Source organism: Schistocerca gregaria, chromosome 1 (genome assembly GCF_023897955.1).
Source record: "Schistocerca gregaria isolate iqSchGreg1 chromosome 1, iqSchGreg1.2, whole genome shotgun sequence".
NCBI lineage: Eukaryota > Metazoa > Arthropoda > Insecta > Orthoptera > Acrididae > Schistocerca > Schistocerca gregaria.
Window position 1 is genome coordinate 829284354 of NC_064920.1, and position 18548 is coordinate 829302901.

The following is an 18548-nucleotide window of genomic DNA, read 5'->3' on the forward strand; positions in this document are numbered from 1 at the left end:
AAGTTATCTGAGGCTTTAGATACTGTGATAAGGAGTAACTTGTATGCAGTTCAGTTAAAGAGGAATGGACATCTCTAAAAAAGGCAGTCACAGAAACTGAAAGAAAAATATAGGTACCAAGGGTAACACAAGAAATACTTCAGTTGATCGACGAAAGAAGCAAGTACAAACATATTCAGGGAAATTCAGGAATACAGAAATACAAGTTGCTTGGAAATGAAATAAATGAGAAGTGCAAGGTAGGTAAGATGAAATGTCTACATAAAAATGTGAAGAAATTGACAATGAAATGACTGTCAGAAGCCAAATCAGTCTTTGGTGAAATTAAAAGAAAGAATTGTAACATTAAGATTGCACTGCAAATTCCACTGTTAAGTGCAGAGGAGAGAGCGGTGGGTGGAAAAATGCCTCTATGAGAACAGTTAAACATAGTGAAACAAACCAAGATAGGAAGTGCGTAATGAAATAATACTGTGAATATATTCAAATTTACAAAAATAAACAAGAGAAGATTCAAGTCTGCAGGTGTAATTTTTGCTGTTACAAGAAAGTTTGTTACGTTATCAAGATAGTGAAATTTTTATAAACTGTGGACACAGTGTCAATATAAATCAGTGCATGTACTAGTGAAAACCTTTCAAATAAATGTGTAGTACAATTTTGAACTATATGTTTAAAGTGCACAAATGAAATGGAAATGAAGACACAACAGTACCATGATGCACAGTATGTAAATTGGTCAGTGCATAAAATGGTACAAGGAAATAAAGAGGACAAAATAACCCAGTAATGTGAAAGACGAAATTTTACGATTGGATGCTCCAATTGCACATCTTACTGATAGTTTGAAGGCTCTAAAAGAACAATTAAACTGTATGATTGTGACAAACAGTACATTGATTCGTTCAGATGGCTGCAAATGTGGACAGAATTTGTAGAAAGAAAAACAAAACAGTGACATTGCTGAATGTTCCAATAATTGTGTTACATCACATGTCCCAGTAAAAGTAAATACTGCACAAACAGAAATGCAATTAGCAGGGAAAGGAACCAGGAATCAATGTAATATAGCTATGCCAGAAACTAAGGTTCTTATGTTGACTGACGAAAATTGCAGAAACTGTGCAAGCCTGTTAAATGAATTGTCACAAGAAATGCTCTCTCTAAAATCCTTTGTTAAACCAGGTGCATTATTTAACGAAGTTACTAGAGAATCAAACACCTTGGAAAAGAAGACACTCTAATAGTTTGTGCTGAATCAAATGACACCAGAAACTGGAAGATGACCTGTAATTTCAGAAATGCTGTAGAAGAGTTAATCAGGAATACACACAGGGACTGTGTACAATTCCATACCAGCAAGACAGGGTACAGACAAATTATGTCATATATCAGTTGAACAAGTACAGTTTAAAAACCTGTGAACAATACAATCATGTCACAGTACTTTATGTAAACAGGTTCCTAAGAAGACAAGATTTCACAAGGCAAGGATTGCATGTAAACAAAAGAGGAAAAAAGAAACTGCAGTTACCACCATGCCAGAAGTAGAAAAACCCTCTATAGAATCAAAAAATCAGAAAGATGGACAAAATGGACCATCACATTCCAAAAGCGAGATTGTCCATACTGAACTAAGAAAAATCGAAGCAGGTGCAGCATTAACAGCAGTACTGGAACAAGCAACATCATCACCATCCCAGTCAACAGCAGAACTACAACCACTGTTGGCAACAACAGCAGAGACACAGTCACCAGTGGCAGCAGCATCCCCAGAATCATTATCATCAGAAACACAGGCGACAAGAAAAGAATCAACACCAATAACGGAAAATGCAACATCAACATTGAGCCACTCATCCCCTTAACAAGAAAAGAACTTCACCACCATGCCATCTGAAGGAACAGTCAACATTGGAAAACCCATCAAATAGTTGTATACTGAGGAAAAGGAAAGCAGCAGTTCCACCCTATCTCAATGATTTTTTGCTAAAGGGCTACAGGAAAACCACAGTAAGATAAGTACAAGTATAATGTTCTTCAATATTAATGTGCAGTCTCTTAAGAAAGGTTGATCACTTGCTAAATACATAAAGATCCCTTAACTTCAGTTGTGTAAATGACAAATCCACAAGACAGAAAGCATGTCTAGATAACATAATTTGTAATTTTCATCTACACAAAATGGAATTCAACACAATAAAGCTAGTTATCTCAGATGATGAGGGACTATGGCTCAGACAACTCTTAACAGTAACGCAACTGAAACTTCCACATACTGTAGAAAAATTATAAGACCAATTAACGAATCAAAGCTAAAGATGATAAGTAAATTGAATTTACTAAAATTGGATAAAATAATGACCACTGCAGGTGCAAATGAATCTACCAAAAAATTTCTAGAACTGTTAACTGAAAATTTTGAATCATGTTATCCTAAACGCTGCAAGAAAATATCAAAGCAAAATCATTACACCAACCACAAAATCAAAAAGGCTGGAAAACCCCACATGTAAGTAGAATAAGAATCATAATGCTACTCTATCATGATAGGTTCAAGCACAATAATGCTGACAAGGAAATGTACATGAAAGTGAAAAAAAATTACAGGTCTGAAATGAAGGCAGCCAAGTGCAAAGCAAATGATACATATATACTGAACTCAGCAAATAAATGCAAAGCTGCATTAGAAATTATTAAAACAGAAACTAAGTGTGATGATAAAGTATACCAGACACCAATTCCACCTGATATTCTAAAAGCACATTTTGTCAGCCCTGAATCAGATAACAGCATAATGGAAAATGTGAGTAAGGCAGAGGCACTGCTGCCAGAAAGGAACAGTAAGCAGACAGACAGCTTTCACTGGACTTGTGTATCTGAGAAGATGGTCAATGAATGAGCTAAGCTCAGTAATTCTAGACCAGAGGATTACTATGGTCTCTCAAATTATGTTATTAAATATATCAGAAATCAAATTGTAACACCACTGACTAAAGTAATCAACAAAATTTTAAATGAAGATAATTATCCAGAATGTTTCTAAATGTTTGCAGTTAAACCAGTACATAATAAAGGAGATACAGCATCACCAGATAACTATTGACCAATATCACTTATACCCATAATATCAAAAATATAGAATACTGCATGTCTAAACAGATGAGTCAATATTTTGAACGTAATGATATACTCACCTCCTCACAGTATGGTTTCAGATTCAGCCTTTCTACAGTCAAAGCAGTTGAGAGTATGGTAGCAAACATATATACAATTGTTTTGAAAATAAAGATATTATCTGGGCAACACTGTTGGACCTCAGGAAAGCTTTTGATATGGTCTCCCACAATATTCTCATAAAAAAAACTCTACAAGTGCAGAGTGGGAGAGAATGCTCTATGTCTCATGCAGTCATACTTGGACAATAGAAAACAGATAGTTAAGGTAAATAATCATATGTCAAGAATGTCTTCCAGTTGTAAAGGGTGTACCTCAAGAATCTGTTCTTGGACCTTTCCTTTTCATTATTTATATAAATGATTTACCTGCAGTTGTATCCTGTGATGCAGTGCTATATGCTGATGACAAAACACTCATCACATGTGATAGTAATCTCGAAAATGTGCTACACAGCATGGGAGTGGCAATGGAGAAGTGCACTAGTTGGTTTGAGGCAAATGTACTGCAGAAGAATGATAGTAAAACTGAAGCTATTGTATTTAGTCTGAATGCTCCCAGTCATGATAACAAAACAGTAAAATTACTAGGATTTCATATAGATGAAAAGCTCAGCTGGGATAACCACACAGGGAAGATATGTGGCAAATTGGTATGTGCCATATATCTGCTGTACAAGATGAGGAGCAGTGTCAGTAAAGAGATTTTGGATTCTTCCATTCGCACCCGAGTTATGGAATACTATTATGGGGCAATTCCGTAGGCTCAAAATTAGTGTTTATATGGCAAAAGAAAGCCATAAGGTGCATTGCGGAACTTAACCCTTATGAATCACGTCGAGATTATTTTAAAAAACTGAATATAATGACAGTGCCTGACTTGTATATTTACAACTGCCTTGTCTTCGTTAAAGAGAATCTGAGTTGACTTTAGGAGAACAGTTCATGATCATAACATAAGAAGTGGATATACAATTAATATGCCATGTGCTAGGCTTGCAAGGACACATAACAGCTGCAGATATCTTGGTCCTGTCTACTTCAACAAAGTACCGGAAAATGCCTACATAGAGCCAGTAAATTTAAAGGTGGATCAAAAGTAGAGTAATTTACTATGCCCAAGATTTCCTTGAGTATGTGACAAATGACCCATTTTCCTTATGAGAATGAACTATAAATTAACTGCAAACTATACATATGCCACACTGTGCAACTATTTTATTTCTGTTTCATGTACTTATTGTTAATTATTTGTTTGATTTTTTATTTGTCATTCACTGAACTATGTAGTTCATTTATCTTGTAATTGATCTATTAGGGAACTTCTTGTTGTTATTGGCATTTTCACAAATATGTATTGTATCAATCTTGGATTATTATATTGTAGGTAATAACATTTGTCTTGTCAAAGTTTATATTATTATTATTGTTATTATTATTATGTTAACTCTGACGACACCAATTGCATATAAATATACTCAATGGTTGAATAAAACATATGTATTTGTATATATGTGCAGTAAATTTCATCTGATGTGATGGAACAAGAAACAGAAGTCAATATAGAAGAGCCAGGACATCTAGCATCAGAATCAGAATTTAAAAGAGCTTTGGATGACTTCATATCAAGTGAGGCAGAAGGTATAATAACATACAATCAGAATTTCTAAAATCGTTGGGGTTAGTGTGTAGAATGTATAGACTGGCAGTATATCAACAGACTTTTGGAAAAACATCATCCACACAAGTTTGAAGACTGCAAGAGCTGACAAGTGTGAGACTTATCACACTATCAGCTTAACATCTAATGTGTTCAAGTTGCTGACAAGAATAATATACAGAAGAATAGACGACAATCAGTTTGGCTTTAGGAAAAGCAAAGACTCTAGAGAGCCAGCTATGATGTAGCAGTTGATAATGGAAGCAAGGTTAAAGAAAAATCAAGACACATTCATAGGATTAGTTACCCTGAAAAAGCATTCAGTACTGCCAAATGGTGCAAGATGTTCAGAATTCTCAGGAAAACAGGGTTAAGCTATAGGGAGAGACAGGTAATATACAAGAGCCAAGAGGGAATAATAAGAGTGGAAGAGCAAGAAGTGCGTGAAGTAAAAATGGTGTAAAAAGGGATGTAGTCTTTCAGCCTAAATTTCAATCTATACATTGGAGAAGCAATGATGGAAATAAAATAAAGATTCAAGAGTGGCATTAAAATTCAGAGTGAAATGGTATCAATGATGGGATTTACTGATGACATTGCCATGCTCAGTGAATGTGAAGAACTCCAGGATCTGCTGAATGAAATAAATGGGTACAGAATATGGGTTAAGAGTATATTGAAGAATGGTGAATGTGATGACAGGCACTAGAAATGAGAAAATTGAGAAACTTAACAACAGGATTGGTGGTCAAGCAGTAGATGAAGTTAAGGAATTCTGCTACTTATGCAGTAAAATAAACCACAACAGACAGGGCAAGGAGGACATAAAAAGCAGACTAGAACTGAGAGGAAGTGCATTCCTCACCAAGAGAAGTCTACTAGTATCAAACATAGGCCTTAATTTGAGAAAGAAATTTCTGAGAATGTATGTTTGGAGTTCAGCACTGTACGGTAGGGAAACATGGACTGTGGGAAACCAGAAATGAAGAGAATCAAAGCATTTGAGACGTGGTGCTTCAGTAGAATGTTGAAAATTAGGTGGACTGATAAGGTATGGAATGAGGCGGTTCTGTGCAGAATTGGAGAGGAAACGAATGTGTGGAAATTACTGACAATGAAAAGGGACAGGATGATAGGACACCTGTTAAGATATCAGGGAAGAACTTCCATGTTACCAGAGAGAGCTGTAGAGGGTAAAAACTGCAGAGGAAGGCAGCGACTGGAATACATCTAGCAAGTACTTGAGAATTTAAGTTGCAAGTTCTACTCAGAGATGAAGAGGTCACCACAGGAGAGCAGTTCGTGGTGGGCAATATCAAATCAGTCCAAAGACTGATGGGGAAAAAGGAAGAAAAAAGCATGATCTTTATGAACACAATGCATTGTTTTATGTAAATGATTACCTAGAACAGATTCAGAACAAATCTCTACTTGTGGAATCATCATATGTAGTCGTTACACATGTAAATAACCAATGTCAGGCTATGTTATAAGAACTTGCTATTTAGTGTGACTCAAATGATTACTGAGTGCAGATTTTCATGCAGAATTTTTACAAAGAGCTTTTAGTAATGTGATTTCTAAGTGTAGATTTTCTTCACACAGGTGTTGCTAATGAGTTTTCAGACTGTGGACTGGCTATTTCAGGGTGGTGCTGGTTTGTAAAGATTGGCATTTGAGCAAAGTGCTGTCCTCAAAACTACATAATCATTTGACAAATGGCTGGGTTAGATTTTACTCTTTTGAATCTATTGTGTACTAAGGCAGTAATATGGTTTGTGAAATGTGTTATGGGTACAGTGCTGTTCCTTACAAAGCAAAGCATTGTGTCTAATACATCACTTCCTGCCAATGGTTCTACAAAACACAATGTTTTAATGGGCCGTTCTGTTCGCAAATTTATTCAGACCAACTTCCTGGGGCCTTCCAGCCCAATAACCTGTGAATTAATACTTAGAGTAGTTAACTGCGGTTCAGTTAGTTCACTACTTAAGATAGATGCACCTTGCTTCTCTACTTCCCAGGTGACTGTCTTCACTAGCAGGAATGTTGCCACTCTAATTTCAGCTAGACCCCACCTAAGGTCAGGTTTGGCTTGCTGCATTGTCAAAAGTCTAATCCCAAGATCACATAGTAACCATCACTAACCCAGGACAAGACTTCTACACATTGCTTAAAAAGCAACATCCCAGCATGAAAATCTACCATTAATGAACCCAGAGACTCCACCTCACTATACCTAACTCATGTAAATTACAATATGAAGCATTTGATCACTTCTGATCCATAAGGTCCATACTTGCTACCGATGCGACCACCCCTGTGTCTAGTAACAACTTGTGCTTTCTAACCTTCGCTATTCCTACTGTACTGTATTGTACTGTAATTATGGATCTGCATCCATGTTAGTTTCATTGAAATTTATCAGGAATTCCATGCAGTGGACCTGGGGTTCCCTTTTGTGTTTAACAAGTGCTTATTCATTTCCTGTTTCCCCTTGCCATTTCCGTAATCACATTAGTGGTGTCCAACCACACCACATCCACCACACTGAGGTTGGGGTCATTGCCTCTGCATATGTTCCATCATTCCCCATCTGGGTGCATTTGTAAGGGGCTTGCCATCTGATATGTCAAGAAAAGTGAGAACTAGTACCCCGAAAGATTTATACTCTGTGGTCAGATTAGCCATGGAGTTCGAAGAAACTGATGCTGGATAAGAGAGGAGTATTCTCCACTGATATGACATCATGTTAGTGGAGAATACTCCTCCATGATTCAACATTATTGTTACCACATCAGTTTCTTCAAACTCTGTGACTAATCTGACCACAGAGTATAAATCCTTTTGGGTGCAAGTTCTCACCTTTCTTGACACATCAGGTGGCAAACCCCTTAAAAATGCATCCAGTGCCCAGTGTTCAATTCATGGAGTATGGCTCTATTTGCCTTATCACTCACCCCTAATTCATGTGTCAGCACATTCACTTTCTGTACTTTGTCCACAAAATTCTCTCCCATCTCATCATGCTTCTTTGACAGAGTACCAACAGCTCATAAAAAGAACTCACACTGTTTTATTTCTTGTACCATTGTAGCAGGCCTTTTTCAATTCTCCAAATGTCTGTACACCTCTTGGAACCTCTGCACATCTGAGATATGTTTTGGCTTCTCTAACCAACTGTAACTCTGTCACCTGTAATAAAAGATGCTGTGACAACTCCATAGTAGCTGTTCCCTGCATGTTATCCAAGAAAGACACTACGTCATCAGTTGACTTTCCAGAGAAGGAGATGATCCAACTGGCTGTTGTTGATTCTAATAGAGATTTCTCAGTTGAAGCCTGTTCATGAGTCTGTATTACATGCTCTCAATTGCACCATTTCATTAACCAATGCCTGAAGTGCCCCTGACTAGTGACACCATGCATTTGAGACTCTGCCATAGTGGGACCTTAATTTCCAATACCCACCAAGGAACACAAAATACACTCCCAGCAAGCCTTGTGACAGAACACAAACTCACATCTTATGCCTTATTGTCATCTGTTTTGGCTGTATGAACTGACTAGCCATATGGCCATATCAGTGATGATTAACACAAACTGTTGGTACTGACTACAAACAAGGTGCCAGTTGTCTGGAAAATTACAATGACCACATCTTATGACCTGTAAAGAATGTTCCTTTGCCCCATGGAATTGCTAAAGATCAGTTGGTTCCCCTGGCTGTGCAAACATAACCCTCAAATCCTTGTGCATCCCTTGCTGAGACTCCATACCCTCTACACATAAAGCAGGGAAACAACCACAGAAACCGTTTACTCACTCACTGCTTGACAAAACTGCATCCTGTGGTTGCGAGACCATGCTGTGTCGAGGTTGACTGCACCCACTAGTGTTCATAGAAATAACAAAGCAAAGTTTACTGTGTTGAATTGACTATTCAAGTGTTATTAAAATTTAAATAATCCCTTAATGGAATAAACATTATATTTGAAGATAAATATTACTTACTTGCCAAGTCAGTTTCAGTGTCTAGGATGGCTCCTACATAAACTTTAAAAATACTTGGTCCACATTTTTTCAAATAACAAGTCACTGGAATATTGTATAGCTTTTTACCACAATCTCCATTTATTTCTACTGTCTTGATATACTCTTTTAGAACAGCATTTCTTAAGAATATACACTGTGCAACATTTTTAAGAAAAAATGGACCTGGTAGCAGTGGATGCTTACGAGAATTCAGTGGACATTCACTTCTCTGGCACCATTCACTCATGGCCACATTTTGCCAACTCAGGTACACACTGCCAAGTGGGGTAAACAGTGTCAGGAAAGCAGGTCACAGATGTCAAATGACCATCCCGTCAATGCAACCGTCCAATATCAACAGCATTGTCAGTAGACTGTTTGAAGGAACATAGACTTAACACTAGACTTAAATAATTTGGTAGGCATGTAGGACCATCGTCATACTGATTTTCGATTAACTGCTTTGCTATATTAGTAAAGTACATGTAAAACTTTTCAGCTACCTCTTTTGGATATGAGTGTCTGTTATATTCAATTTGAAGACAGATATTTTGTGAAGTTGACTTTTCTGTACCAGTTTCTGCTCTAATAACCTTCCATACAGCTTTCATTTTATTGTTTGCATTTGAGATGTACTCATCATTTTTTTCATTTTTTGGCTTCTTTTATTACCTTGCTGAATATTTGGGTGTATTTTTTCACATAATTTCTGAATTCTGGAGTAGTATTTCTGTGCTTAATAAGTCAGTGAAGAATTTTTTTCTTTCTACTGGAAATTATGCCTTTCGTTACCCAACATTTATTTTTTACTATCTTAATCCTCCTTTTTTTTCATTGGAAACGCTATATGAAAGTAGTGAAGGTATACATTGTGGAAACTGTCGAACATGCTATTTACTTCAGTTTTACTAAAGACATTGCCCCATGTTTACCTTGACAGCATAAAATTAAACACTCTAATGTTGTCATCACTGAAGTCTCTTTGTTCAACTATTTTAGCTTTTGGTCCACACTTAGTCTCTGATTTCAGTTCAATAGACAGGAGCTGAGCTTCATGGTCACTGTAACCCATATTTATAACATTAGTGCTATAATTTAGGTCACATAGTCTTATAAAAACTTGGTCAACTGCAGTTTTTCTATCGGAAGTAATTCAAGTTGGGGACCTTACTGTGTGTTTAAAACCAAAACTATTGACTATATTTAACATTTCATTTCTATGATTTCAATCTTGTAAAAAGTCTACATTTACATCTCCACAAATAACCACTTTCTTTCTCTCACACTTTATATAATTTATCAGCCTTTCAAAATTTTAAATGATAATTTCCCAGTCCCCAGACCTATATAGTGTTACAACCAAAATATTAACATCTGTCAAATCAACAACACACAGCTCAAAGGCTTTGTCTCTTGCCAAGCTTTGATAATTTTCTACTGCAGTAAATTTTAAATAATCTTTTACAAAAATAGCTCCTCCATCACATGTATTATTGTTTCTACAATTATAACTGGCAAGGTTGTAACCCGGAATCACAGTTGACATAATCTGGTCTTTGACTAACCAGTGTTCAGTTACACATAGAATATCAATTTTTAGTTCAAGATTTACTAATTCAAACTGAAATAACTTATTTTCTAGAGATTGAACATTAGTATAGTTATTAGCAGATGTATTTACCCATGATTGACTGTTTATCTTGCAATTTCCCTTGTTCACTGTTTTTGTGCGATATTTGAGTCCTTGTCATTTGATGTGAGTGCAGGTAACTCGGACACTGATGCAGTGGCCTTCAGCTTATATGTTGCTTGCTTCCTCTTGTTAATAAAAAATCCTTCTGGTGATATGGCTGCTTTGTGTTCCTAGTAGGTGATGTTTTTGCAGTTTGCTTTTGGGAAGGCACTCTTCTTGTTCTGTGATAACACCATATGAAGTCCTTTTCCTGCATTGTTGCTATTCTTGGCCTTTAACATGTTTTTTGGCTGCCTGATGCTACTGCTTTTTCAGGTGGTGATCTTGTTTCTGCTGAAGCTGCTGAAGTTTTTGTTTCTAATATTTTATCTGTGATTGTAAAACTGCCATTTGCTTTTGCATCTGTGTTCACTTCACTATTAATTGTAACAGCATCTCTCAAAGATCCTGTTGGGAAAGATAGGCCCACAGTGATTTCTACTGACTGCAGTGGTTTAGCAGTGTCCTGTTTTGTACTGATTCAGTTTTTGCAGGAAGTGGGATTGTGGTTTTCTTCACAGCAGTTTCACCTTTTATCTTCCTCAGTATCTCCGAACACATTTCCCTCTTTCCGCTAATATTTCTATGGAGACCATATCTTGTGAAACACTCCCTCACATCACTATTTATGTCTATAAAGATAGCATTTGGGAAGCTTTTACAGATCTTCTCAAGCTCAGTGTGGGTGGTAACTCAGTGTTTACAGATGACTTTGGTATTAAGTCATGTCTCAATGGGAGGCTGACCACATAAAAGTTTACAAGAGATAGTTTTTGTATTTCTTCCTTCAGAGCTCTCATTGCATGCTCACTTTCATTATGATACACGTCATTTGAGCCACCAATTACAACATAATTACTGCCAGGTGTCACTGTTTTTTTCACAGGCTTAATGATACCAGTTATTTCTGTATCTGGTTGTTCGCTTCTTAGTATGTATACGACACCCCTGCCATGACTATCTGCCAAAACAAACATTTTAGGTTCCTTGTGTGACCTACTTTTGATTTCGATATAACAGAGGGAAACATTCCACGTGGGAAAAATATATCTAAAAACAAAGATGATGGGACTAACCAAACAAAAGTGCTGGCAGGTCGGTAGACACACAAACAAACACAAACATACACACAAAATTCTAGCTTTCGCGACCAACGGTTGCTTCTTCAGGAAAGAGGGGGTAGGAGAGGGAAAGATGAAAGGATGTGGGTTTTTAGGGAGAGGGTAAGGAGTCATTCCAACCCCGGGAGCGGAAAGACTTACCTTAGGGGGAAAAAAGGACAGGTGTACACTCGCACACACACACACACACACACACACACACATATACATCCGCACATACACAGACACAAGCAGACATTTGTAAAGGCAAAGAGTTTGGGCAGAGATGTCAGTCGAGGCGGAAGTACAGAGGCAAAGAAGTTGTTGAAAGACAGATAAGGTATGAGCGGCGGCAACTTGAAATTAGCGGAGGTTGAGGCCTGGCGGATATCGAGAAGAGAGGATATACTGAAGGGCAAGTTCCCATCTCCGGAGTTCTGACAGGTTGGTGTTAGTGGGAAGTATCCAGATAACTCGGACGGTGTAACACTGTGCCAAGATGTGCTAACCGTGCACCAAGGATGTTTAGCCACAGAATGATCCTCATTACCAACAAACACTGTCTGCCTGTGTCCATTCATGTGAATGGACAGTTTGTTGCTGGTCATTCCCACATAGAAAGCTTCACAGTGTAGGCAGGTCAGTCGGTAAATCACGTGGGTGCTTTCACACGTGGCTCTGCCTTTGATCGTGTACACCTTATATTGTGTGTGTGTACATTTTCATTTTTGAAGAAGATTTCGGCATACTGCTTTATAAATTCTATGGTTTCATGTACATGCAGGTATGGAATTGGAAGGTTTTGCAGTTTTTTGGAGAGTAGCCTGCAAGGTTTTCTGTGTGTTGTACATTCTGTGATAATTATGATTCTTTTTTGCATTTTAAATTCCTTAATACTGTTAGAGAGGCTCGCAAGAAAATGACTGCATATTTCAGAAATGACTGAACATTTGCATAATACACTCATTTTAGGCAGTATTTGCTGCAGTGGCTTTCAAGGATCATTGTCACATAGCAGGAGATGCTCAATTTTTTGATGAGGTTGCCAATATGGGTTTCTCACCTGACATTATCCAGGACACAGAGCACAAGAACCTTTGTTCAGTCAGTTATATTTACAGCTTTTTTGACAACTGGCTATTCATAGGTTGTGGGACCTTTTCCTTCACCTTATGAAAGTTTTTCCTTGATTTATGATTAACTTATTGTGTGTGTGTGCCATTCTGCTATGCTGTCTGTTATCTTTATCATGTTTTCAAGTAGTAAGTTTTCCATTATGGTATTGATGAAAAAGCTTGTGTCTTTGGCAAACTAATAAGACATTTGACAATGTACATTTGTTTGTAGATCATTAAAACATATGAGGAACAGCACTGGTGCCAATATTGATCCTTTGGGAACACCATATTTCATCCCATGGTAATCCAAGTAATGGTTTGTAATTTTTTTGCACTTAATGTGATGCATTTCCACTTTTTGTCTACATCCACAAAGGGATGATCTGACCTGGTGATTATGTTTGCTTGTGATGCCTAGTTGATATAATTTCTGTAGTAGTGCCTCATGATCTTGATACTGAGTGTCTTCAGTAAGTCAATGCATAAACTGGTAATATATGTACCACTGTCCACTTTCTGGTAAATTTCACTCAGAAATTCAGAGACAGCTCTTTCTATACTCGTGTCATGCTATGGACAGATCCCAGTATTATAAATTTTATGCCTTTTTATTATTTTATCATGTATAAAATCTACACTGTTTCATTCTTAAGGTTTTTATAAGAGTTAAAAGTTCTTTTTTACTTGTTGGGTACTGATACAATAAGTTATCGGAGCTATTGTTCTTAATTATGGTGCATTTTGGTTATTTGGGATAACCTTACTGAATAGTTGCCCACATATATATTTAAAAATTGTTGTAGAAGATATTTGCTACTAACCTTGTGTCTGTTATTGTATTTTTATCTTGACATAGCTTCATATTGGCACTTCTGGTAGTGACATATCTGCCTGTTCTTTTAACTATTTTCCACATAGATTATATCCTGTTTCCAGCAGATTGTATATATTGTATATATCTTGTATATACAATGTTGTATGTATATATTGTATTCAGTGACTTTTTAACCAGTGTCTTGTATTTTCTGTAGTAAGCATGAAATTCATCACAAATAAGGCAAAGATAGATTGCTACTTACTGTAAAGATGATATGTCAAGTTGTTGACAGAAACAGTGAAAAGACATTTACACAGTAGCTTTCTGTTACAGCCTTCAGCAAAAAAGGAAATATACTTGGAAGGAGAAACAGCATTGGTCGTATATTTTTGTTTTATTATCCACAAAATCGATTTTCGGTCACTTAGTGACCATCCTCAGTGCTGTAATATACAATTTAAATTGGTAGGCACTGGTGTCAACAAGCTTAGAGCGATCACATAAACATTATAAGTACACTCCTGGAAATGGAAAAAAGAACGCATTGACACCGGTGTGTCAGACCCACCATACTTGCTCTGGACACTGCGAGAGGGCTGTACAAGCAATGATCACACGCACGGCACAGCGGACACACCAGGAACCGCGGTGTTGGCCGTCGAATGGCGCCAGCTGCGCAGCATTTGTGCACTGCCGCCGTCAGTGTCAGCCAGTTTGCCGTGGCATACGGAGCTCCATCGCAGTCTTTAACACTGGTAGCATGCCGCGACAGCGCGCACGTGAACCGTATGTGCAGATGATGGACTTTGAGCGAGGGCGTATAGTGGGCATGCGGGAGGCCAGGTGAACGTACAGCCGAATTGCTCAACACGTTGGGTGTGAGGTCTCCACAGTACATCGATGTTGTCGCCAGTGGTCAGCGGAAGGTGCACGTGCCCGTCGACCTGGGACCGGACCGCAGCGACGCACGGATGCACGCCAAGACCGTAGGATCCTACGCAGTGCCGTAGGGGACCGCACCGCCACTTCCCAGCAAATTAGGGACACTGTTGCCTCTGGGGTATCAGCGAGGACCATTCGCAACCGTCTCCATGAAGCTGGGCTACAGTCCCGCACACCGTTAGGCCGTCTTCCGCTCACGCCCTAACATCGTGCAGCCCGCCTCCAGTGGTGTTGCGACAGGCTTGAATGGAGGGACGAATGGAGACGTGTCGTCTTCAGCGATGAGAGTCGATTCTGACTTGGTGCCAATGATGGTCGTATGCGTGTTTGGCGCCGTGCAGGTGAGTGCCACAATCAGGACTGCATACGACCAAGGCACACAGGGCCAACACCCGGCATCATGGTGTGGGGAGCGATCTCCTACACTGGCCGTACACCTCTGGTGATCGTCGAGGGGACACTGAATAGTGCACGGTACATCCAAACTGTCATCGAACCCATCGTTCTACCATTCCTAGACCGGCAAGGGAACTTGCTGTTCCAACAGGACAATGCACGTCCGCATGTATCCCGTGCCACCCAACGTGCTCTAGAAGGTGTAAGTCAACTACCCTGGCCAGCAAGATCTCCAGATCTGTCCCCCATTGAGCATGTTTGGGACTGGATGAAGCGTCGTCTCACGCGGTCTGCACGTCTAGCACGAACGCTGGTCCAACTGAGGTGCCAGGACTACATCCAGAATCTCTACGATCGTCTCCATGGGAGAATAGCAGCCTGCATTGCTGCGAAATGTGGATATACACTGTACTAGTGCCGACATTGTGCATGCTCTGTTGCCTGCGTCTATGTGCCTGTGGGTCTGTCAGTGTGATCATGTGATGTATCTAACCCCAGGAATGTGTCAATAAAGTTTCCCCTTCCTGGGACAATGAATTCACGGTGTTCTTATTTCAATTTCCAGGAGTGTATTTGGTCAGTGGTCATACATGTGTTCAGTCAAAATCACTACTGTAATTTATCTTACTGCTAGTTTATGTGATCACTCTAAGCTTGTTGACACCAGTGCCTACCAATTTAAATAGTATATTACAGCACTGAGGATGGTCACTAAGTGACCGAAAATCGATTTTGCGGATAATAAAACAAAAAAATACAACCAATGCTGTTTCTCCTTCCAAGTATATCCATTATCTGGTCGTGGTGCGCAGTATACTCCATGGAGTCACGAATCAATAAAAGGAAATACACACACACACTCATTCATACAGGCAAGCACACCTGACACCCATATGACCACCATATCTGGCAGCTTGGACTGGAATGGCATTGCGCATATACTCCATTCCTTGTTTCCTTAGCTAGGTGCCTGTATTTTGTTCACTTAGCATTGATTCTTCTTTAACTAATTCTGTTTGCATTGTGGGTTTTTATTATTGTATGTAAAATGGTATACTGCCCACTATGGTCAATAAATCCCATATTTATGGTTCTAATGTGGAAGACATTATTTTCTGCATTATAAGTATTTGGTCAATGGTGATACATGTGGTCAGTCAAAATCACTACTGTAATTTATGTTACTGCTCTTGGACAAGAAAAGATTTAAGTTTGAGCTTGCTTGCTTTCTTGTTCCAGAATCTGCATTGGTGTTTTGGATACAGTGTGAACAAACCAGTATTGAACCTTACTACAAATGTGCAGTCATACATCTTCTATGTTAGTTCCAATGTTGGTATATTATATGATTATATTAACAAAGAAATGAGATTTCTCCAAGGACATGTAAGTAATGATTACTTATAACATGGCTACAAGCTTTAACTTGCACTATATCTCTAATGAGCAATATGTATGTTTACTTCAGATAAACCATATCAGTTCATTTGCTATTGATGCAAAAGGCAGGTGGATTGCAACAGCTGATGCAGGAAAGGACAGTGCAGTTATAATATGGGAAACTGAGAAATGGTAACATCATTTAAAATGAGTTGTAATGAACATGTTAACATTTTAGAGGTTCTAGAAAAAAACTTAAAATTTCTGATTTCCCTATGTGTAAATATCATTTTCCTCCTCAATATTTGTATTTAGTTTTTATTGCTGTAATTTAGTATCTGTAGACTTAAATTAACTCACACTCATTGTTATGGCACAATGCAACAATATCACTAAGGTGTAACTAGTTGGGAACACCATTACCCTGGGAATTCAGATACATTTGAGAATTTTAGAAAACTAAGTGCATGGAAAATCTTCTGTTTTATAGTATGTAGGTTTAAATATTTCATTTGAGTACTGTCTATATATTTAGGTAAATGTAATGTAATGGCAAACAAACAGCATCCAGGTGCCAAACAACCATTTTTCTTTTTGTTGAGTTAGCCTTCACTTGCCTCCACTTATGCACATGTGCAGAAGGTATAAAGTTTTTTTTATTTGAAACATTACTACACTATTGTTAATGACAGTTTGCTCTTATTGTAGCTGGTGATAATTCCAAAATATTTATTAAAACTAGGACAGTTCTTATAGAGGACACTTAATATTCTGATGTCCACATCTGGTTAGATCCACACAGAAACATTCCCAACAATGGTAGAAGGACATACTGGCACAGAATTTGTCCATCCACCATATTCTAAATGCAACTGTCTTCCATTAAATAAATCTGAGTTCCTTAGTGAAGAATTTGTGGCAGCATAACATCTCTAACACAGTAAAAGGGGGAGTGCTAGCCTTTGAGACAGTGGGAGTTAGTATGCTCTGTATGCTCATAACAGTTACATGAGTTATGTCTATTGTGCTTACCAATAAATAGTGTTGAAATTATATTTCTATGCTGTGTCACTATTCTGATGTCACACTGCTGCTACCCCATTTCCCACAAGTTTTTATGATCATGGTGGGCAAATGGCTGTTCTAAAGTGTCTTCATCAATCATGTTTAACTGAGAAGAAAACACAGTATATATGATACCCTGTTCAGGGAGTATTTATAGAATGGAAAATGGGAAGAAGGTTACCAAGGACACACAATAGACAAGAAAGTTTATTTTTTCCTAAAAGTGAACACAGTTTTCATTTATAAAACGTCAAGAACATGGGCGCATTGATGGTTCAAGTGCCTGAAAACGAAAATTTGAGTTATTGATAAAATTCAGCAGTAAGTACCAAGGCCAGTAACATATATTCTGTCACAAGCACCAGAACAGTGGGAAACAATACTTACAGCTGTTACAAAATGGTGCTTGTGTCCAACACTCAATCAATCAATCAATCTCTTTATTCATCCGTTAACAATATACATTGTATGGATGTAGTCAATTACAATATAGTTTCTGATATTTTATGTGTTGCAAAAACTTGCATAATAAATCCAAATATTTTACATCACTTTATATAAATAATCTTACTTTCCCCTATTAGACAATTACAATATAATTTCTGTTATTTAATGTGTTACAAAAATTTGCATAATAAGTACAAGTATTTTACTTCACTTTATATAAATAATGTTACTTTCCCATATTTAGATATTCTTCAATGTTGTAAAAACTGTTTCTTATTAAAAATTGTTTAAGATCTACTTTGAATTTATGACATTCTTTAATTTTCTTTATTGCAGCAGGCAATGCATTAAAAAGTATTTTGGGCTGGTAGTTGACACTTTTTTGGTATAGTGCTCCTTTGTGGGCCTCTCTGTGAAAATCATCTCTATTTCTTGTTTCGTGTTTATGAATCTGATTATTTACTGTTGAAAATTCCAGGTGAGTTTTCAGAAAGCAGACACATTCATATATGTATAAGCTAGGAAGAGTCATTATTTGAAATTCTTTAAATATTTCCCTGCATGACATTCTACGGGGAACCCCTTTCATTATTCTAATAGCCCTTTTTTGAAGTTTGAAAGCTTGTTTTGCCATACCTGTATTTCCCCAGAAGATCACACCATATCTAAGCAAACTGTTC

General features: G+C 37.8%; 1 protein-coding gene across 1 annotated transcript in view; it reads left to right on the forward strand.

Annotated features, from left to right (window-relative positions):
* Window positions 1–18548, forward strand: part of LOC126271938 (cilia- and flagella-associated protein 251-like) — a 681069-nt gene that overhangs the window by 20783 nt on the left and 641738 nt on the right. The window contains exons 3-4 of the mRNA XM_049974362.1: window positions 16216–16362; window positions 16445–16548. Of these exons, the coding sequence (XP_049830319.1) occupies window positions 16216–16362; window positions 16445–16548 (251 nt within the window). The remainder of the gene's footprint in view (window positions 1–16215; window positions 16363–16444; window positions 16549–18548) is intronic.